General features: G+C 62.2%; 5 protein-coding genes across 5 annotated transcripts; 4 read left to right on the top strand and 1 right to left on the bottom strand.

Annotated features, from left to right (window-relative positions):
• Nucleotides 1-183: 183 nt before the first annotated feature.
• On the bottom strand, nucleotides 184-2,544 carry PTGES3L (prostaglandin E synthase 3 like). The gene is made up of 7 exons (XM_075523220.1): nucleotides 2,407-2,544; nucleotides 1,862-1,975; nucleotides 1,684-1,750; nucleotides 1,258-1,356; nucleotides 770-859; nucleotides 607-660; nucleotides 184-351 (listed from the first exon to the last, which is right to left on the bottom strand). The coding sequence occupies exons 1-7, from the start codon at nucleotides 2,412-2,414 to the stop codon at nucleotides 340-342; spliced, it is 444 nt and encodes a 147-aa protein (XP_075379335.1). The 5' UTR covers nucleotides 2,415-2,544; the 3' UTR covers nucleotides 184-339.
• A 163-nt stretch (nucleotides 2,545-2,707) lies between these two features.
• On the top strand, nucleotides 2,708-7,565 carry RUNDC1 (RUN domain containing 1). Its single transcript, XM_075523215.1, has 5 exons — nucleotides 2,708-3,133; nucleotides 3,935-4,093; nucleotides 4,374-4,572; nucleotides 4,831-4,938; nucleotides 5,953-7,565. The coding sequence occupies exons 1-5, from the start codon at nucleotides 2,777-2,779 to the stop codon at nucleotides 6,816-6,818; spliced, it is 1,689 nt and encodes a 562-aa protein (XP_075379330.1). The 5' UTR covers nucleotides 2,708-2,776; the 3' UTR covers nucleotides 6,819-7,565.
• Nucleotides 7,566-7,915: 350 nt separating this feature from the next.
• Nucleotides 7,916-10,286, top strand: RPL27 (ribosomal protein L27). The gene is made up of 5 exons (XM_075523214.1): nucleotides 7,916-8,058; nucleotides 8,170-8,252; nucleotides 8,446-8,615; nucleotides 9,255-9,365; nucleotides 10,196-10,286. The coding sequence occupies exons 2-5, from the start codon at nucleotides 8,172-8,174 to the stop codon at nucleotides 10,242-10,244; spliced, it is 411 nt and encodes a 136-aa protein (XP_075379329.1). The 5' UTR covers nucleotides 7,916-8,058; nucleotides 8,170-8,171; the 3' UTR covers nucleotides 10,245-10,286.
• A 696-nt stretch (nucleotides 10,287-10,982) lies between these two features.
• Nucleotides 10,983-14,335, top strand: IFI35 (interferon induced protein 35). The gene is made up of 9 exons (XM_075523213.1): nucleotides 10,983-11,130; nucleotides 11,218-11,304; nucleotides 11,572-11,730; nucleotides 12,073-12,186; nucleotides 12,503-12,647; nucleotides 12,874-13,007; nucleotides 13,236-13,425; nucleotides 13,703-13,809; nucleotides 14,057-14,335. Exons 1-9 carry the CDS (start codon nucleotides 11,116-11,118, stop codon nucleotides 14,246-14,248), a joined length of 1,143 nt encoding a protein of 380 aa, XP_075379328.1. The 5' UTR covers nucleotides 10,983-11,115; the 3' UTR covers nucleotides 14,249-14,335.
• Nucleotides 14,336-14,550: 215 nt separating this feature from the next.
• On the top strand, nucleotides 14,551-21,206 carry LOC142419855 (uncharacterized). Its single transcript, XM_075523211.1, has 6 exons — nucleotides 14,551-14,637; nucleotides 14,877-15,056; nucleotides 15,207-15,310; nucleotides 16,303-19,179; nucleotides 19,536-19,744; nucleotides 20,216-21,206. The coding sequence occupies exons 2-6, from the start codon at nucleotides 14,879-14,881 to the stop codon at nucleotides 20,283-20,285; spliced, it is 3,438 nt and encodes a 1,145-aa protein (XP_075379326.1). The 5' UTR covers nucleotides 14,551-14,637; nucleotides 14,877-14,878; the 3' UTR covers nucleotides 20,286-21,206.

Below are 21,206 nucleotides of genomic sequence, written 5' to 3'. Positions count from 1 at the left end.
GGGCTGGCGGTCGCGGCCGCCGTGCCGCAGGGGGGCGGGGCCCGCAAGGTGACGCGCGGTGCGCGCGCCCGGCGGCGGCGGGCTCCCCGGGCGGGCGGCAAACGGCGGTGGCAGCAAACGGCGGCGGCGGCAGCTCACGTTTATTGCCCTGTGCGGGTAACCGGCGCGGGGAGCCCCGGCGGCTCCCGCCGCCCTGGGTCGGGCTCCGCTGCGCTCGGCGGGGAACCGGCCGGGGCGGCTCCGCTTCCTCGGAGAGCCCTGCCCGCGCTGCTCGTCGGTGCGTGCTGCCGGCGCACCGGGAGGCCTCCTGCGGCCGCGGCGGCCCCGGCGGCCCGGGCTTCAGAGGTCGTCCTGCGGGAGGGAGGAGCGAGGTGGCAGGGAAGGGGCCAGCCCCCGGCCGCAGCGGCCGGCACCGGCCGGGTAGCCCCCGGCAGCCGCGGGGAGCGTGTCCCCGGCTGGCTGTGGGCCAGGCGGCCCGAGGAGAGCGGCCGGAGCTGCTGCCGGCGGCCTGGAGCGAGCGGAGGGCCGGAGGCTGAGCTCTGCTCTGCAGGGCTGGCCTCAGCGTGTAGCAGCGTCTGGGGCAAGCAGCTCGCGGGCAGCACTTACATCCAGGTCATCCATGGCCGGGGGGGGGCCTTTGTCCGTCACCTTCTCCAGGAGCTGGGTGGGAAACAAGCGGCTGTGGGAACTCCCAATGCCCCGCGCTCCCCCGTCCCAAGCACCCACCCCACACGTGCCCCAGGACCCCGAGGCCTGTGGCCCGGCTCACCTCTGCGTACTGCTCCACCATGGCCCTCTCCACCTCCTCGTCCCCTTCCCAGTCTCGCCAGTTGTCAAAGTCCACGGAGAGCCAGGCCGGCTGTGGGCAGAGAGAGCATCCCCTGAAGGAGGAAGCACCGTGGAGAGGGCCCAGCAGCCCCGTCCTCGCAGCCCAGGGATTGCTCTGAGGGGCGAGCGCAGGCTACTCCTGCACAGGCGAGGGGGCTGGGGAAGGGCAGGGAGGGGAGTGTGTCCCTTCGCCTGGTCCTGACCCTGCCTGTGTCGAGGGAAAGGGGTGCCGCAGCCTTCCTGGGGGGCAGAGGTCTGTGGACTGGCGGTAACCATGAGGTCGGGCTTTTTGGGAGCTCTATGTTGGGGCGCCCGCATGGGGCCCTCGGTGTCTGTCCCAGGGCTGGTTGGTCCCCGGGAGCCGCGAGGTGCCGCGTGAGGACAGCACGTGTGCTGAGGCTGGTCCTGGCTGCCAGGCACCACACACACCTTGATGTTCTCCTTGGTGATGCGGGGCCAGGCCACTTTCTCCTTCGACTTCCTCATAAAGCACGTGATGGAGCGGTCAGAGCGCTTCTCCCGTGAGTCCTGCCAAGAGATCAGGGGTGCCTCACCTCAGCGTCTGCCGGACTCCTCTCTGTAATCCACTGCAGACACGCACAGGATTAAAGCTCAGCCACGTGCAGGCTGTGGGACACACAGAACCACAGAGACGAGTTGTTTCTGGCCCAACGCAGCACTGCGAGTGCCAGGCCCAGGGCCAGGGCTCCCAGGCTCGTGCTCACCCCACGCAGGCTCTTGGGAAGCCGGCAGGATTCAAGTGTTAAGCGGCATTGCTCAAGACTGCACAGGCTGGGTTTAACTCTGAGCCTGATGCAGGCAGTCGGAGAACAGATTGCTGGCGGGAAGCCTCACCTTGGAGTTGACCCTGGCATACAGGTTGATCTCGTTGTAGAACTCCACACCATCTGCATTTTTGCAACTGCCAAAACACCGTAACAGTCTGGCTTAGGAGAGGGCTGAGGCCACGCGTGCCCTGCTCTTCCAGGGTCCCCCCTATCCCTCGACCGCCCCCAGGGCAGCAGCAGCTCACCTGAACACCAGCCGCTGGTCCTCAACGACGACCTTAACATCCGTGCTGTCCTCGACACAGAACTCCAGGTAGACGTACTGCGGGCGGTCGTACCACAGCGTCTTTGCAGGTTGCCTTGGGAAAGAGCAGACCAGCGGGTACTTCCACGGTGCAGGGACCGCGCGGGGTGGGGACCGGGGCAAGGAAGGTGCCCCAAACGTGCACCCCGCCTGGGCCGAGCTCGGGGCCGGCAGCGAGAGCGAGGTGGGCGCGGAGCCTGGGCGCTGGGCACCTAGCGCTCCCCTCCCGCCCCACGCGGCCTCTCGCCGCGGCAGCCGACAGAGCCCGGCGATTCGGCCTGCCCTCCCTCTCCCCTGCCGTTCCCGCGCCATTCCCCCGCTGCCCCGGGCTGGAGGGTCCTGCCCGGTGGTGCCTCGGGCTCCGGGCCCTGGGCGGGTGCCCGAGACCCCGACCGGGCACTGCGCCGGGGACCGGGCGTGGCGCGGGGGGTGCCCCTCCTGTCTCGTCCCGTCCCGTCCCGTCCCGTCCCGTCCGGCCGCGCTCACCTCGCCATGGCGGTGCCGGCCCCGCCCCGCGCTATTTCGGGCCGGGGGCGCGGCTGCCGGCGGGGCCGGGAGCGGGGGCCGGGATGGGGGGTCGGCCGGGCCGGGCCGGGCGCGGCGCGGCCACCTCGCGGCCCGGTAGCCGGCCCAGCACCACCCGCGGTGGGCGCGCCCCGCGCCGGGCCACACGTCCCGACCCCCGGGACCCCCGGAACCCCCGGAGCTCCGGGACCCCCTGCCCCGCCTCAGCGGTCCCGCCGGGCCGCGTGGGGGCGCGCTGGCGCCGCGCAGGCCCCGCCCCGCCGCCGCCAGGCCCCGCCCCACGCCGCGGCGGCAAGATGGCGGCCGCGTCACGGTGCCGGTAGCGGTGGCCATGGAGGCGGAGGGTGGCCCGCTGGGCCCGGGGGAGCGCTGGGTGCCCGTGGGCGCCGTGTCGGCGGCGACGACGACGACGGTGGCGGCGGCGGAGGAGGAGGAGGACGAGGAGGAGGAGGCGGCGGCGGCGGCGGCGGGCGGGTCGCCGCAGTCGGTGCCGCGGCTGCGGGCCGAGCGGCGCCGCCTGCACGGGGCGCTGCTGGCGCTGGCCTCGCACTTCGCCCAGGTGCAGTTCCGGCTGCGGCAGGTGGCGCGGGCCGGGCCGGCCGAGCAGCAGCGCCTGCTCCGCGACCTGGAGGACTTCGCCTTCCGCGGCTGCCCCGCGCCGCTGGCCCCCGGCCTCGGCGACGCCCCGGTGAGTGCGCGGGCCGGCCCGCGCCGCTGGCGCCGTGACCCGCCGCCGGGGCGGGGGGCGCGGGCCGTGTCGAGCCGGCTCTGCCCGGCCCCGCCACCGGCGGAGCGGTGGCTTTTGCTGGAGTGAGGAGAAGGCCGTCTCCTTTCGGTAACGGCGTCCCGTGGTGTCCCGTTCCACGCCGTCCGCCCTGGGGTCGGTGCGTGCGTCCGACCTGGCCAAAGCCCGTTGGCGGCGGCTGAGATGCTCTGCGCCGCCGGGACGCGCGGGGGGAGCGCCGTGGCCGAGGTGAGGGGCGGCCGTTGCGGCCACCTGCCGCCGTGCCGTCCCGAGGCCCCCGCATGCTCCGCTGCGGGTTGCGACCGGCCCCGGGGAGAGACCGGAGCCCGGTTTGCACGGAGTCCGGTTACGGGAGCGTGCGGGTCCTTGATGACTTGGAGCCAGCTCATGGGGACGTGCGTTACAGCCCTGCTTCGTGTTACTGCTCCGCTCCGAGATACAGCGGTGACTCAGAGGAGCTTTGATACGCACACGTTACTTGGCTGCTGGCAACAGCGCTCCCTGGATCCCCGCCTCGTGAGACGGGGCTTGCGCGCAGGAGGTCTGGAGGGGCTCTGCCTTTGTCAGATGAGGTGATGTGGCTGGTAGCTCTCCTTGATGTACAGGCACATCTTTTTCTCAGACTGGCATGCAGAGTTCGCTAGTGAAGTGCATGAGCTGAAGGAAACGCTCCTCATACCACAATCCTGCTCTCTGGGGCTTGACGATGACAGTACATTTTATTTACTGGTGACTTTTTCTCAGAGTGAGCGAGAGAAGCAGGAGCAAATTGAGGTCCAGAAGGAGAAGCAGAGAGAGCTGATCCTGCAGCTCAAGACACAGCTGGATGACCTGGAGACGTTTGCTTACCAGGAGGGCAGCTATGATTCTCTGCCACAGTCTGTGGTTATGGAAAGACAACGGGTAAGGCTCGCAAAGTCCTTCTGCCTGTATTTCTTCTTAGCATTTGTGAGCCTCTTATAGACTGTAGGAGTTGGTCAGTCCTTATTTCTCACCAGCAGCTGTAATAGAGTATCAGTAGTTCGTCTGCGTGTGTAAGCCCGTCCCGTGTCTTCTCTTGCAATTTTCTATGTGCAGCAAAGGTGGCCTGTTTCTAAGGTAATGAATGGGTAAAGGAGGATTTTGAAGCTCATGGGCAGCAGTGCCACACAGGGAGATCATGCTACTAACTCATGTTTTGCAGATGATTATAAATGAGTTGATAAAGAAGCTGGACATGGACTTGAGTGAAGATATTGCAACACTCTCTCCAGAGGAATTGCGACAGCGTGTGGATGCTGCCATAGCACAGATTGTTAATCCGGCCAGGGTGAAGGAGCAGCTGGTGGAACAACTGAAGACACAGATAAGGGACCTCGAAATGTTCATCAACTTCATTCAGGGTCAGTGCTGAGTTTTCAGATGAGCAGATTGCTTTGTAATTCCCTGACAGAGTTATGAGGAGGGAGGTCACAGATGTCAGAGGATGTAGGAAGGGGTTCTGGGTCATGAGGAAGTACAGATCTCTGTGGACATCAGTGGGGAGAGCGAGAGGCTGACAAAAAAGGTGCAGAGAGGTCTAAGGAATATTGACCTTAATACTTGGGATACGCAGCTTAAATTCATGGGTGTGAAATAATAGTGTGAAATTCTTGTTCCAGATGAAGTTGGAAGCTCTGGTAAGGTGGAAGACAGACACTGTGAATGTGCAGGCAGAAAAGATGGTGGTGGCTCCTACAAACCGAATACACGGCCTCCTGGAAATAGAGGTGGGCGCTGCTTGGCTCGGAGCTTCCGGCACTGCTCCTGCTGTCCCTCATCTGAGGTTCGGCAAGCATGAACCAGCATCCAGTAACGCTAGGCTGCTTTGCTTTTTTCCTGCCAGTTGGTTTCTGTTCTTTCCTCCTCCCACTGGCAGAAGGCCTGTGTCCAGTTCCTTTACCCTTCCTCTGTGGGACCATTAGAGTAGTCCCAGAACCTGAACATGTGGCACAGAGGGTGGGGTTGGTCCTCAGCTGAGCTCAGGAGTAGAAGGGACTTCTGATACTTGGCGCAAAATGCGGACAGACTGAGCAGCCTTGTCTTGTACGCACTGTTGGGCTGCGCTGTAGTTAATGCTCTTTGAGTTCTTAGCTCTGTGAGCAGATACAGTGAGATGGATGGATCCAGTGTTCTTTATAATTTGGGACTTGTCTACTTATCACAGGAATTTACTGGAGCTAGAATAGTATACTGGAGGAAATACTACAATACCTTTACCTTCGGTAATCTGGGCATCTGCTGCTAGTCAGAGGTAGAATACTGGGCCGGATGGATTTTGGGTCTTACCCAGTGTGGCTCCTCCTGCAAACTGAATTTAATAATGGCATCAGGAGTAAGCAGGGTATGTTAGCCTGCTGAGACAAGAGGCTTCTTGAAAGTAGGCAGTGATCTCCTTCAGCAAAGGTTCTAGTATCTCCTAATTACCCGTGTGATACCGTCACGTCTAACAAATGATCTTTCCTCACTATGTATGTGCCCACTAGGAAAGCTGTTGTAGGACTTCTTGTCTGTAAGGTGACCTGATTGTTGAGAAGAGGCCATGCAAAAGTTTGCTTTTCTGCTTGGCTTCAGTGCTTTGAAACTAGAAAAAGTAGCATCAGTCCTAGTGATAACAGCTCCCAAGAAGGAGGAGAATCCGTGGCGGGGGGGGAGCAGACATTTGTGCTCCCTTTGTATGTGTGAAAGAGCAGAGCTGTTGATTCCTTAATGAGAGGTTTTTTTCTCTTTCCCAACCCCATCAGTGAACCCAGAAGATGCCAGAAAGATGCGAGAAACGGGCCTGCACCTCATGCGTCGCATGCTTGCTGTGCTACAAATATTTGCTGTCAGTCAGTTTGGTTGTGCTACTGGTCAGATTCCTCGCACCCTCTGGCAGAAGGACCAAGCCAGCAAGGACTATTCCCCCTTAATTAAGAAACTGGAGTTGTCAGTGGAGCGGGTGAGGCAGCTAGCTATGAAACACCAGCAGGAAGACCACGTTATCAGTTCCTCTGATCTGCAGGACATTCCCTTAGGAGGCAGAGATGAGCTGACCCTAGCAGTGCGGAAGGAGTTGACCATTGCTTTGCGAGACCTGATGGCTCACGGGCTCTACGCCTCTTCTCAAGGAATGAGCCTGGTATTGGCACCCATCGCGTGCTTGATTCCTGCGTTCACCTCATCCCCACAGACCATGCACCCCTGGGAACTCTTTGTGAAGTATTACAACACTAAGAATGGACAAGCCTTTGTGGAATCCCCGGCTCGCAAGCTCTCCCAGTCCTTTGCCTTGCCTGTGACAGGAGGAGTGGCCATTACCCCCAAACAGAGCCTGCTGACAGCGATTCACACTGTCCTCACGGAGCATGACCCCTTCAAACGCAGCGCAGACTCCGAACTGAAAGCTCTGGTGTGTATGGCACTGAACGAGCAGCGCCTGGTCTCCTGGGTGAATCTGATCTGCAAATCTGGAGCTCTGGTACAATCCCACTACCAGCCATGGAGCTACATGGCAAACACAGGCTTTGAGAGCGCACTCAACGTTCTCAGTCGCCTGAGCAACTTGAAATTCAACCTCCCGGTTGACCTGGCTGTCCGGCAGCTGAAAAACATCAAAGATGCTTTTTGATGTATTTTTATCGTAGATCGTCCATTTTCCACATGTAGGCAGCTGTTGGGCTCAAGAAGCCTGGCTTTTTTAAGACCAAGTTTGGCTCTTTGAAATTGATATTTGCTTTTAGGGAAATCTTGCGGTGTCTTGATGCTGGAAATCTGTGTTTTACAAGGCTGCCCCTGGAAAGCTGCTGGAGGTTGTGTACTGTACAGCAGCTCACCCTGCCCTTTTTGTGCAGCTCTGAAGAGCAGAACCGCTTCGCTGGAGAGCAGATGCCAGCGAGCGTTCGGTGCGTGAGGCTGGCTGCCCCGAGGGTGGTAGAGGCCTGGCCCCGGAGCCTGCGGGTGCGGGGAAGCCCCTTAGAACGTGCAGCTTGGCTCCTGTGCTGCGTCCACATGCTTATTTCTCAAAGTTTGTGGTCTAAATGACGCCCTGGTGAGACGCCTCTTCTGGGAAGAGCGAGGCAGGCTGGAAGGTGTTTGGTTGCCTCGGGCTTGCCCAGGGCCAGTGACTTGCCCTCCCCAGGGTGAACGTTTGAAACTGGGGCGGATCTGCTGAGCTGCAGGAGCGGGGGGCTGCGCACCTCCGGCACTGGCGGCTCGGCAAGCTGCAGAAGTGGCCACGTTCTTCAGGCTGCCGGGGGAGGGGCCGGCACCGGCGACTTTGTCCAGCAACCCCAGAAGCTCCTTTTGTGAAGCTTTTGTGCGATGGTCGGCGGCCTGGGTTTTACGGGGGATGCATTAAATCGCTTTAGCAAGTGCACGTGTGGGGAGATCCCATCTCCAGTGGCAGTGTTTTAATTTCCGTTCGTCACTAGCCTCTGCGCGGCGGCCGTGCTGCCTCGCTCCCTCTGGGACTTTCGAGTTGTCTGCGCTCCCTGCGGGGTCGGGGCCTCGCTCCGCGCTGGGCCTGGCAGCGGGCCGTGCTGCGGCACGCCCCGGGGCGCCGCTCCCTGTGCCGCGGCGGGACCCGCCTTGCCGCGGCCACCGGGGGGGCCCCGCCGCCGTCCCCGTGTCTCCGCCGCCCTGGCCCCGCGTCCCCGCCGTCCCCGTGTCTCCGCCGCCCTGGCCCCGCGCGGGGCGCGGCCACCCGGCACCGCCGCCTGTTGCCCGGCAACCGTGGCGTGGTCCCGCGCATGCATGGCCTGCTCCTGGAGGACGAAGCGGAAGTGATGCACGGTGGCACGAGGTGAAAGGTCGGGGGGGCGGCGGCCGCTTCCTTTTCCGGCCTGGGCGCCATCGCCGCGGCAGCGTCGGTGAGTGCGGGGCCGGCCGCGGGATCCGCCGAGATCCGCCGCCATCCGCGGGGGTGGCGGGCCGGGGGCGGTCGGGGGCCCGGCTGTGACTGCCGCGTGCTGTCTCCGCAGAGATGGGGAAGTTCATGAAGCCGGGGAAGGTGGTGCTGGTCTTGGCCGGCCGCTACTCGGGGCGCAAGGCCGTCATCGTGAAGGTGAGCGCGGGGCCGCCCTGGCTGCCGGCCGCGTCTCCCGGGCGGCCCTGCGGAGCGGACAAGGGCCCGGAGCGCGGCCGCCGCCCGCGTCTGGAGGCGCCGAGGGGGCTCCCGCTGGGCTCTGGTGGCTGCGTGGCGCGGCGGCGGCTGGGGCTCCGCGGTGCCATCGCCGGCTGCGGTCGCTGTGTTTCAGAACATCGACGATGGCACTTCCGACCGGCCGTACAGCCACGCCTTGGTGGCGGGCATCGACCGCTACCCGCGGAAGGTGACTGCTGCTATGGGCAAGAAGAAGATTGCCAAGAGGTCCAAGATCAAGTCCTTCGTGAAGGTTTACAACTACAATCACCTGATGCCCACCCGGTGAGTGCGGCTGCTGCAGTGCCGCCGGCGGGGCCGCGGTCTGCTGCTGGCAGGGCACAGCGGCCTCGTCCGCTTTCGGCGGTCGCGGTTCTTGCGCGTTCCCTCTGGCGAATGCGGGGGGTCGCTGAGCTTCTTAATTACGTGGCTGAACGAGCGTGGGGCACACGCTGTGAAAACAGGGACTCGGGGGGGGGGGGGGGGGTGAGGCTGAGGGGAAATGCTAATGAACTTCCAAAACGAGGCAGGCGGCTCTTCCTTTGGCCACGCTCGCTTTCCTCTTGATCGCAGGGTGTCAGTGGATGAGCCTTTGAAACAACCGTGAGGGTCTGGGGGTGCGGGCAGAGCTGTCGCAGCCCAATGACGTTTCTTCCCATCCCCCTGGAGCCGCTGCTGGTGCCGGCTGCCCGGTACAGCGTGCCAGACAGAGCTGCTTGGCTCTTGCAAAGCGTGTAGCTGTTTCCTTTATAGGCTGAATTAAATGTCTTTGGGTGCTGTAGCGCTTTGGTGATTCCAGAACAGAGAAGGCTCCAAGAGCTGTAGGCCCTTAACCCGGCGCTAGTACGTGTGTTTGACCGGTTCGGGCTGCCCGCTGTGTTTTCACCCTTGAACTGTTTCAAACTTTGTTGCTCTCTTGCCCAGGTATTCTGTCGACATTCCGCTGGACAAAACAGTGGTCAATAAGGACGTGTTCAGGGACCCCGCTCTCAAACGCAAAGCAAGACGCGAAGCCAAGGTGAAATTTGAGGAAAGGTGAGTTGGACGCTCGTCCCTGTGGCGAGGACTCGGCGCGGTTGTGCCACGGCCTGGGTGGGTCCCAGGCTGGACGCTTCTGCCCCAACGTTTTGAACATGTCTTTGGTTGAGTGCATTCCTCCTCACCTTCTGTGCGTGTTTATGCAGCTGCCTGTGCAGGGAGTTGGTGGGTTGAGATGGGAACGGTTTACCAACAGCCGTAGGCTTGGGCTGATGTTTATGACGATGCCACAGCCTCGTGCCAGCACGAGCGGGGCCTTTCGGGTGCCGGACGATGATCTCTTGGCATCTCACTGCTGGTTCATCGCCTCTCACTGGGCTGAGTGGGCCAGGGCAGTGCTGACGCTTTGCCCAGCAGTGTTCGGTCCTTCTTTCAGTTTTCTGTCGGGATGCTCCTTCAGAGGAAGGAGCTGTGCAGCCTCGGCGGGACACAGCGTGTCTCACGGGCAGCCCGGGGCGTTGGCCGCTTTAAAGCGCTCTGCCCATGATCATAGGCTGTTCTCCGAGGGCATCTCCCCGTGGCTGCCCTCCGCGTGAGCTGTCTGGTGGGACTGCCATGCGCTGCGCTCTCATCTCTTGGGGTGGAAGCCGCCGTAGTGCGGGTGTCCTTCACGAGAAAATCTGGAAGCTGACATTGGCTTCCCTTGGCAGTTCAGACGTTTAAAGCAGGTCTCGTTGCAGCCCGGGTTGAAGAGGCTGGGTGAATTACCTCTGCGTACGCCGGGCGCTGCGTCCTGCCTGTGGGAGGATGCGGGCAGCTCAGGTGCGGGTCTTGTGCTGTTGCCTGCTGGTACAGAGCGTTCTCTAACCTGCGTGTTCCTCTTTCAGGTACAAGACGGGCAAAAATAAGTGGTTCTTCCAGAAGCTGCGATTCTAAAGGTGTAACGAGGTTACATCAATAAATGTTTATTAAAAACCATTTTGTTTTGTTGTATTAAAAAAAAAAAAAGCGCTGCTAGGCCTTTTTCTCTGTGGTGTGGACATCGTTGCTTTGTGCGGCTGTAAGAGCTGGGAAAGCCGTTGCAGCCCAGGCGAGCTTCAGCACCTCTGCGGAGCGTCGTGGGGCCTGACCCGCGGGTGAAGGTGCTGTCTCGGGGGGACTGTCCTCAGGCACCTCCCGCCCCGCGGCAGGGCCGAGGCTGCTTTTTCCCCTTCCTGCGGCCGAGGGGCGATTCACGCCGTTCCTGCACCTGCTGGAAGTCTGGTTGCCAAAATGATGGGACCCCATCTGAGAACGGGGGTGGGAGAGGGAAGGGGAGCGGGCCGTTCCCCCTGCCTGCGTCTGGTCTCTGGCTGCAGGCGCTGGGAGCAGCGGTGGTACCGCGGGATGTCAGGGGCTCGGTTACCTTCGCAGATCGTCTTCACCCCGTGCAAGTGACGGCCTTCCCCGGCCGCCCGGGGCGTGGAGGGCGAGTCGGGGTGTCAAGGACCGGCGCGGGGCCGCAGGGGACAGGTCAGGCGGGGGCCGGGGCCCGGGAAGGGAGTTGCGTGGGGCGGGGGCCGAGGGGGAAGGCGCGGCTGCCTCGGCGGGGTTGCGCGGGCCGGGGCTCTGCCGCCGCCCGGGGCCGCCGGGGCGGGGCCGCGGAAGCGAAAGCGAAAGCGGAGAGCGGGAGGAGCGCGGGGCCGCGGCGGCAGCGGGGCCGCGGGCAGGGAGGGCGGCCTCGGGGCGCGGGCTTGGCCGGGCGGGGCCGGGGCTCCGGCGGGGCCTGACCCGCCGCCGTTCTGCCGCCAGCGCCGGCGCCGCGGAGATGGGTTCGGAGGAGGTGAGGGGCCGAGCCCCCGGGGCTGCGGGAGCGGGGCGCGGCGGGGCCGGGCGCGGCGCGGCGCGGCTGAGGCCCCTCTGCCTTTAGGACTCCTTCGTCCAGCTGCCGCCCCCCGAGGACGGCGTCCCGGCGGCGACCCCCGAGCAGGTCCGGCAGGAGATGGAGCGTTGCAAGGTGCGTCCCGCTCCTAGAGGGCCCCGGCCGGCCTAGGCTGCGGGCTTGGGTCTCTGATCTTTTCTTGGATTCTGAGTTTCTGACTCTTTCTTGGACTACGAGCGGTGGGGAGGGGGTGTCCCACGGCTAAGAGGGCCTGTACAGGGGTCTGGGGCTCCCCGGGGGGAGCAGCCTGCCGAGCAGCCGTCCCAGCCGAGCAGCAGCGTGTGCTGGGGCTGGACAGCCGGTGGGGGGGGCACAATGTCTGCAGGGTCTCGCTTCTCACAGGAGCTTTGTAGTGCTCTGGAGCAAGACAATGTGAAGCTGCAAATGGCCAAGGAAGCTGTAGAGCAAAGGACGCGAGAGCTGAGGAAAGAGGGAGAACTTCTTCATAAAAATCTTGGGCAACAAATGTCTTTAAGCAGAGATGAAGAGAAATCCTGCCAGGTTGGTGGTCGGAGGAGTCGTCTTGGGCTTGGAAAGGGGGCAGTGGGTGGTGGGGCTGCATCACTCGGCTCGTGGCTCTGAGGTCACTTTGCTCTGGACCCGGTGGAGGTCTCACGGGACGTCACGTCAGGCCTGTGCCAAGAAGTGAGCTAGTGCCGTGGTGGTGGAGGAAGGGCTGTCATCAAACGACGAGGAGCCAGGGCAGGGCTGCAGGCAGTCAAGAGCAGAAAAACAGTGTGGGTGGAGCCATGTCCAAGAAGAGTGCTGTGCTTAAAATGGAGAGCATGCTGCAGCCCCTCGCGTCCTGGAGGTTCCCTTACTGCCTCCTCTCTTTCCTTCCAGGTGGGCATTTCTTTAGCAAAGGAGGAGAGGAACAGACTGAGGCAGGAGAAGCAGGTGCTGGAAAAGAAACTGGAAGAAGTGAGAAAGAGGGTCCTCTGGGAGGATCCGGTGAAGGTAACAGCGTGTGTGTGGGCACTCGGGTCTGCTGGCAAGGGGCGCGAGCCTGGCTGGAGAGGCTGCAGGCGAATGCAGCTGGGCCCTGTGTGACGACTGGCACAGCTCCTGCTAGAGGTGGCTCCTCTGCCAGAACCAGAAGCTCCAGTCGTGGCTTTGGGACTCTAGGCTCAGCCAGACCCTAGGAGACACTCTGCTGAGGCTCTCCAGCTGTTTATTTTGAGCCACGAGCTTCTTTCTAGTCTGTGGATGGGCAGAGACAGGCCCTGTGCAGGGTCCAGTCTCCTCCAGGTGCTGTCTGTGTCCTTGAACCTAGGTACTGCCTGCCTTGCCAGAGAAGAAAATGGTGTTTAAGGGCCTTGTGGCGAACAAAGAGGACATGAACAAGCTGATGCTCACCCCACTGATCCACTACCCTCTGCTGGGGGGCTCAGCTCTCATCACCTTTGAGAAGGCAGAGGGTAAGAGCGAGAAGAGCGCTGCCACAGCCAGGTGTCCTGGTCGATCGGCTTTGGGGGCCTGCCCTGCACCCCTGCCCTGGGCCAGGGCTCAGAGCTCTGCCCCCTCTGCCAGTGTTGTGCGGGATCATGCCCGCTCCACAATGTGTTAGCTGCCCCGTGTCTTGTCCTGCGGCGCGCTCGGAGCAGGCGGTCGATCCCCTGAGCTGGGGGCTCTCCCTGCTTGCAGTGGCCCAGAGGATCATAGAGGTGAAGGAGCACATGGTGGAGCTGAGCTACGGGGAGGAGCTGGAGGAGCTAGAGCGGTGCAGGGTGCGAGTGCAGGCAGCGCCGGTGGACGTACTGCTGCCGTCTGCCCTGGAGGTAGGTCCCGAGGGCCTGCTGCTCCCCGCACCGCAGAGAACCACAGAGCTGCCCCAGGCACGCACCAGCTTTGCTCTGCTCTGCTCCGCCGCTCCCCGAGCTCGCCCCTGCCGGGTCGCTGGTACTGGCCCAGCTCAGTGCATTAGTGCCGCAGCTCTGCGCTGCTCCCCCGAGCTCTGGGGCCGGCCCTGCCCTGCCCTGGTGCTGACCGGCCTATGCCACCCGCAGATCAGGCTGACTCGGAGCAGCAGGAGTATCCTCGTGTCTGACCTGCCCAGCCTGGGCATCCCTGAGGAGTCACTGCTGGACAAGCTGGAGCTCTTCTTCAGCAAGACGAAGAATGGGGGTGGTGAGGTGGAGAGCAGGGAGTTCCTGGACAGCTCTGGCCAGGTGGTGCTGACCTTCGTGCAGGACGGAGGTGCGTGGGGCGTGTTGAGCTTGGGCTGCCGGCAAGGGGGGAGCAGCCCAGCCGCCTCTGGGGGGGCACAGGTCCTCTCCCGAGAGCAGGCGGAGCTGTGTCTGTGGGGAACAGGGAAGGCAGAGTGAGCCCAGGCTGTCCTGTCTCCCCTGAGACTGTGCTGGTGCAGGTGAGCTGGGGCTGGGCAGTGCCAGCCTTGGTGTCTGTGCCGGGACGTAACCTCCCCTGGAGCTCAGCAGGAGCCTGGGCGGCTCAGGGCTTTCCTCTCCATCTGCAGTGGCAGAGCCGCTAATTGAGAGAGGACGCATCCAGGTGCTTATTGGGAAAGGAAAATACGAGCTCAAAATATCACCGTGCATGAGCGGAGACATCACTAACCTGCAGGTAAGGGCACGAGCCCTGGTGCCAACCAGTGCCTGCCAGCCCAGGGCGAGCCAGCACGGTGGGGGCTCCTGAAGACCCGCTCCCCACGCTGCCGTGCAGCCCGAGGCGCGGTTCCTGCCGGCGGCCCCAAGCAGAGCAGCACTCCACGCTGCTCAGCGAGTGCCCCGAGGGGTCCCCTTCCCTGCGCGCCCTCCCGCCGCCCCGTGCGGCACAGGGCCCGCTGCGGCTCACCCCCGGCTCTGCCCAGCTCCAGCCCTCCCGCTGCCCCAGGACCGTCCTGCTCTCGGGGATCCCAGACGTGCTGGGCGAGGAGCCCATGAGGGACACCCTGGAGATCCACTTCCAGAAGGCCAGCCGCGGCGGGGGAGAGGTGGACGCCCTCGCCTACGTCCCGGCGGGACGACACGGGGTGGCCGTTTTCATGGAGGACGCGGGCTAGCGCTGGCCAGCGCCGTCAGCCCGGTGCGGTGGAGTTCGCGCGACCGCTGGCCCCTGGGCACAGCGCGCACATTAAAGCAGCTGCCGGCAGCGCCGTGTCTGTCGTGCTGGGGCCGGGCCGGGCGGGGATGGGGATGGGGATGAGGATGGGCCCTGTGCGCGAGAGCCGTGGGTAAGGCCCGGGCACGGGGGCGGCGGGGGGCCGGGCCCCCGGGAGGGGCTCTGTGGGCACCGGGGCCGGGCCGGGCCGAGCCGGCCCGCGGCGCTGAGCGGGGCCCGGGGCTCGGCCGGGCCGGGCCGGGGGCGGTGCCGGCGCCGGCCGAGGCGGGGCGGACCCGTTTCGCTTTCGTTTCCCGGCGGCGGCGGCGGCGGGGCCGGAGCGGGGCGCAGGTAGCGAGGCCGGGCCGGGCCGCAGCGCTCGGGGCTGCGCGGCGCTGGGGCCCGCGGGGCGGCGGGGCCGGGCAGGGGCCGCGCCGGGGCCTCGGCCGGGGAAGGGGGCGGGGGGGGCGGGGCGGGGGAGGCCCCGGCGCGGCGAGGGGGGCCCGGGCCGGGGCGCAGCCCCGCGGGGCGGGGGGCAGCCGCTGCCGGGGCTCCCGGGCACCCCGGCTGCCCGCGGCCTCTCTGCGCAGGCATGGCGGGCCGCACGGTGCGGGTGGGGGGCCTCCCCGCCGACCTGCCTCCCGACAGGGTGGCCGACAAGCTGACCATCCACTTCCTGCGCTCCCGCAACGGCGGCGGGGAGATCGCCGACGTCCGGGTGCTGGCCGGGCCCCGGGCCTGCGCCCTCATCACCTTCGAGGCGCGGGAAGGTAACGGCGCTTCCCCCCGCTGCCGAGCACCGGGCCCCGTCCTCCCCCGCCCTCCCGCCCCGTGTCCCCGCGGGCTCCGGGCAGGGACGGGGCTGCTGCCCCCCGGCCCGGGGCCGGGCTGACGCGGGCGGCTGCGGGTTTCCCACCCAGTGGCCCAGAGGATCCTGGAGGCAAGGAGCCATGTGCTGTCCATCGGAGGGAAGACATACCCGCTGGAGGTGACGGCGCACGTCGCGGAGCCCAGCCCCGATGAGGTAGCGAGGAGCGGACGGCTCCTGCCCAGGCGGCCGTGATGGCCCCGGCTGGCTCCCAGGCCGGCCGTGGCCTGGCAGACAGGCCTGGGAAGGGAGACCTCCCTCTCTCCTTTAATCTTAATTAGACTTAAAGCAAACGTTGTTATTCATATTCAAATGAGGAATTATTTTTTTCTGTGCTAATAACCCAGGGACTGCCAGGCGGGCCGTGCACTTGCTTGTTTGGTGTTTGTGCCTGTCAAAGCAAGGAAGAACGGTCAGACCGGAGGGAAGGGGCACGATTCCCCAGCCCATCTGCTGACACACGGGGGAACCTGTTAATGCCTCTGCCGTGTCATTAGCTAGACACCGTGTCATCAGCTGGACACGCACAGTCTATTTTTCTTCTCTCCTTCTCAGGAGAGCTTAGGAGACAGATGGGCTGGTGCCTAGGAGTCACTGGAGAGTTCTTGCTTCTTCCTCCAGTTTCAAGAGAGTATGGCAGTAGCCATGTCTCATGTTCTCATGTCTGAGCACTGAAAACAAGGGCACGGGAGTTAGCCTGGCATTGCAGAGCTTTCTGCAAGCCTGTGGTGCCTGAAAGTCTGCAGCTGAAGCTCTGGGAGAGCAAGAGGGCAACAGCATTTCAGATGCAGAAGGGACAGCGGATTTCCTGGGTTTGGGCTGTTTGCAGAGCTCCCAGCGTGTAGAAATGGGGCCGCATCTCTGTGTGATTTACCCCTTGCACTCCTTGTTTGCAGAAAGCTTTTGACTGTGGGTACAAGGTCCCAGAGTTGCTTGGGCTGGCTGGGTCTTTCAGTCCTGCCTGTGTTATGCTCCCATCTCATTTGAAAGCAGGATGCTGAGAGGGAGAGGTGGCGGATCATGTCGTCTCTTCTGTCGTAATAATGCAGGGGCTGTAGCAAGTGTCAGGTGCATTTGCCTCCCCCTGTGCCTTGGAGGGGGGTTATTTTTGGTCCTCGCTCTCTCACTCCCTTGCTATCTACTTGCAGATCTTCATACGCGTTTGCATGATAGTTGACTATGGCAAGCTTCCTGCTGGCAAAACCCTCCTGATGAACTTGCGTAAAGGCTACAGCAATGTGCAGTTCCACTTCGACTCCAAGAGCACACACTGCATAGTTAAGGGACCGTTCACTGAGCTGCAGGCCTTCAGCAGGGACCTACTGGGCAGCCTGAACCTCAAGAGCCAACCCGTTGGAGAGATCCTCCTGCCAGATTCCAGCCACGTGGCCAAAGAGACCAGAGTGCATGATCACCAGCAAGTGCCTGACTCTACTGAGCCAGCACGAGAGACAGCCAAGCTGCCGAATTGGGACCAGGTGTATGAAAAGGCAGCTAAAGTCCCATCACCTCGGAGCCCAGTGGATAGGGAAGCTGTGGAACAGCTGGAGGACTTTTCCCTAGTGATGGACTCAGACATTTACTTGTACATGCAGAGGTTCTGTGCTGCCGAGTACCAAGGTGTGCTACACCAGCATCGTGTGGATGTGGTGGATGTTAGCAGCGATGGCATCGCCACACTGTACCTCCAACCATCTGCAGGTATGTCTGGGGATATGGATGCCTTGCGGCAGGCCCGACTGGCCCTGCAGCAGCTTTACCAGCGGCTGGAGGTGAGCTTGCGCAAGGAGAAGATCACCAAGGGAGGACTGGATATGGACAGCCAGGCACTCAGGGCTCTGACACATGAGCTACAGAAACTGTATCCCCACTTGCTTTGCCATGAGGATGAGAAGCAGCTTTACCTTATTGGAAACCTTGTTGATGTCTCCCAGGCCAAGCAGTACCTTCAGGACTTCAGCACCAGAAGAGGTGCTGCACACACAGTTGGCATGCTCAGCAGCTCCCTGCCCTCGCACCCAGCAACCTCCCGCACCACAGAGGCTGCACTGCACAAGCCCAAAGCGCCTGTGGACACCTCAACCTCAAGGCTCAGCCCAAGCAGGCTGGAGCTGAAAGGTGAGCTCAAGCTGGCTGCCAACTTCAGCACTCTGAAAGCTGACAGGTCTCAGGCCAGCCGGGGCCTCTTGCTGAATCAGGACTCTCCACTGGTGGGACAGGCGCAGCTTTCTGGAAAGCGCTTGTCAGGGACAAGTGACCCAACAGCACTGACCCAGCAGTACCAGCCTCATGTCTCTACAACAGATGTGGTTTTGGGGTCAGCAGCAGAGTCTCAGCAGAAGGACCCCAGAGAATGGGACCATGTGAAAGGAGGTGCCAGGCTTACAAGACACAAGGCTCTGTCTCCCTTTGGGGGCAAAGAAAACAGCCCTTCGCAGGACTCTAAAGGCTCAGGTCCCATCAAGCACCACCCCCTTGCTAGCACGTCTAGTACCTTTGACATGACAAAGACCTCTTCTGCTTTAGACTCGAAACCCTCTGAATCCAGGCCTCTGCTGCGACGTTCCAACAGCTTCTCCCTGCCAAGGTCAAAGGAAAGTGCCAAGCCCCAAGACACTGGCAGGGCAGGCGGCGGAGGCAGTAGGGTGAGTGAAGAAATGAGCCTGGACTCCCTGCAGTGGTCTTACCTGAAAGATGTTTGCCGCTCTGCTATTGATGAACTGTGCAGGGATGGAGGTGTGCAGATCTCAGAGCATCGTACCGGGGACTGCACTGTGCTGACGCTACAGGCGGTGGACAGGAGCAGGCTTATCCAGGCTAAATGGAAGGTGGAAGCTCTTGTGCAGAAGTGTCCTGACCTTGTGTGTCAGAGTATGAGCTACTCGGAGCTCGCTGTAGATGGTCCAGATGACAGTGCCCTGAGTGAACTGTGCAGCCTCTTGCGGGGAAACTCCCTCCAGGTTGGACTCAGCAAAGACAAGTACAAGCTCTATCTTGCATGCCCCAAGGAGATGCTGCCAGGAGTGACTGAGGCCTTCCGCGTGTTTTCTTCCAGGAGGCTCCGTGCCCTGAAGTCTTCATCCTTGTCTCCAGGATCAGAGAGTACAGGGCACTTAAGCGTCATCCAGCCGAGCAGAAGCCAGGACACGGTGCCGGGTGCAGCCCTTCCCAGCAGCCTGGAGTCCCTACAGATGGGCCTGCAGCACCTGAACATTAGCGATAAAGCAGACCACGCAGATGTGCTCGGGGCTTTCCAGCTGCCAGAAGCTGAGGAAAAGAGGTCCCCCAGTCCCTGGGGGTTCCAGCAAGCACTGGGGCAGGAGGAGGCTGATGACCATGTTGTGCAAGGAGGAAGCAGCCTTCTCAGCCCTACCATAGTGGATAAGCCAAGTCCTGCTGGTCTGAGGGAGTCCCAGGAACAGCTGAAGACAAAACTGTCTGTCGGGGAGCCTGACATTGCACGGCTAAAGCAGGTTTTGCCAGACAGATTCCAGTTTGCAAGGGACAAGAGCAGAGGAGGCCACAACGAAGCGATGGGACAGCTGCGGTCACCAGTTCCTGCGGCAGACGGTGCTCCTCACTCCCTGCCCACCTGGCTGTACAGGGCTGCGGCTGCTGAGCCACCCGCGGCTGTAGCCGAACAGTCGCCTGCAGCAGAGCCCAGGGGCCAGGAACGGGCCCTGCTCCCAACGGGCAGGAGCAATGTGCAGGAGGAGCCTGACCTCTCGTCACAGCAGACAAGAGGCCCCAGCCTTGGACAGGAGAGCGGCAAGACCCCTCTGGGCCGGTGTGATGCTTGCCAGGGCTCAGGTGTGACCTGCCAGGCCCCCTGCGGTCACGCCTTGTGCAGGACATGTTTTGCAGCAGACAGCATGCAGCCAGCTTGCTGCAGCTCCTCCTCGGTTGCCCCAAGCCGCAAGATCTCAGGGACGTTCAAGATCTCCTCCCTGTCCCAGAGCCTGCCTGGCTATTATCGAGACCTAACGCTCCAGATTACCTACAACATCCCCGATGGCGTGCAAGGGGTAGGTACCCACCCCAGGCGCTTTCCCCATCCTGCTGCAGGACATGCAATGGGTTCTGCCAGTGTGGCAGGGGGCAGGGGGGGATGGGAGGGAGTGGGGAGGGCAGCTATGGCTCCATGCCCCACATGCAAAGCAGCAGAGGTATTGCCCCCTGGAAGGCAAAAAGCTCCACACCAGGCTTGGGAGCAGCTTGCTGCTTTTGAAGAGCACGTGACCTCTGTTTTTAGTGCGAAGCGACTAGCAGCCCATGGGGGCCACAGTCGTCAGTGTATTTTCAAGCTGGGCAGAACCTCAGAAGCCAGCTCTGAGGCACAGCACTCAGGTGGTTGTTTAAAACGCTTTCTTCCTGTTCTAAGGTTGGTGACCCCCACCCAGGACAGCCTTACAAAGGGGGGAATTTCTATGCCTTCCTGCCTGACAACAAGGAAGGGCAGAAGACAGCAATGCTGCTGAAGAAAGCATTTGAGCATGGGCTGACATTCCAGATCAAGTCCTGCAATGGAGAGGAAAGAGTGACGTGGGGCCTTATCCCACACAAAACCTCCTGGGATGGAGGCAAAGCCAGGTATGGCCCAGCTTATCCCAAGCTTCTAGGTGTGTTTTTTTTAGCAGCCAGAGGAGGAGAACCATGGGCTCCAGCTCAACAAATCCTGCCATGGGTGGCTCACCCAGGCTCCCGCAATGGCAGAGTTGGTGCCTCCCTTTGCTTCAGCTCACAGGGCAACTGTGGTGTGGCAGACCAGCCCTGGCACCCTCCAGCTGGAGCTAAAGCCCTTGCCCATCCCACACCCATAAGTTCCCCACGGACAAGAATTCTGGGCCCTGTTCACTTACAGCTTTCCTGGCCTTTCCCGTGACAGCGCTCTGCAGCCAGCTCTGGGTGCACGCTGCGCCTGCGGGCAGCAGCAGCTCCTGGGGAGCAGGACTTCCACCCTCAGCCCCTGTTGAAGGGATGGGGCAAAAATAAACTGCTGCTCCCCTCAGTGGTTTTAGCACCATCAGCAGGATTTACACCACTTCCCTCTCTGCCCCACAGGAACGGCTATCCAGACACCCAGTATCTCCGAGAGGTTTGCACAGTACTGAAGAAACTGGGCATGGTGTGAGACTCCCTGCCTGAGCAGCCACAGCCCATGCCTTCGCTTCACCTTCCTTTTCAGCTGACAAAACTGCAGCTTAACACAGACAGCTCAGGAAAAAGCAGGTATTTGTCCAAAGAGCTCCTGTGTCCCCAAAGGCAGCCAGAGATCTGCAGGTTAGTGACAGCAGCACCTCCATCCCCGCCCCCTGCAAGCCTCAGCATGGATGGGGGCTTCCCTGAAACTCCAGCTCCTCCTGGATGTGGGTCCTCACCAGCCAGTTACACAGCTTGTTTCGACACCAGCTCCAGGCTGAGCCCCAGCATGGCTTTCAGCAGCATAACCCAAACCTGGGCAGGAGCCCACGTGTAGTCCAGCCCCATCTTCTGGAAGTCTCTTCCAGCTCTGGCCGCTACAGGCAGGTTCCACCTCAGCCACCGCCAGAGCCTGTGCCAGGGCTGAGCTGTCATTAGTTTCAGCTGTTCACTCAGACACGTCAGTCCTCGAGCAGACAGCCCCAAGCTACAGCCTGTGCCCAGCACCTGCGCTGGGGCCAGCAGGCAACCCGCCGCTCTCTTGGGGAGGGAGTTAACAGCTCTCGGGGTCCAGGACAGCTGCCTCCCATGGGAATATACAGGCACAGACAGTCTCTAAGTGGAAAAACACAAATAAACAAGATTTATTCCCCCATTTTTAACAGTGGTTGTTCACGCCTTGTCTCACCATCACCCCAGGCACCCATTTCAATCTCAACTGGCTACAGAGGCACCCAGACGCAGAGTAAAGTGCAGAGGCCAGGTAAGGGCTTTGCAAACCAAAAAGTCACCATAGCTGCCCTCCAGAACAGGGCAGTAGAAGATCAATGCAACACTCGAGGCAACAATTAACAGTTGTTAATCTTCTCACCCTGGGAGAGTTAGAATTTATAAACTGAATGTGTCCACCCAC

Source organism: Mycteria americana, chromosome 22, assembly GCF_035582795.1.
Source record: "Mycteria americana isolate JAX WOST 10 ecotype Jacksonville Zoo and Gardens chromosome 22, USCA_MyAme_1.0, whole genome shotgun sequence".
Lineage (NCBI taxonomy): Eukaryota > Metazoa > Chordata > Aves > Ciconiiformes > Ciconiidae > Mycteria > Mycteria americana.
This window is presented reverse-complemented; position numbering and strand designations above follow the sequence as displayed.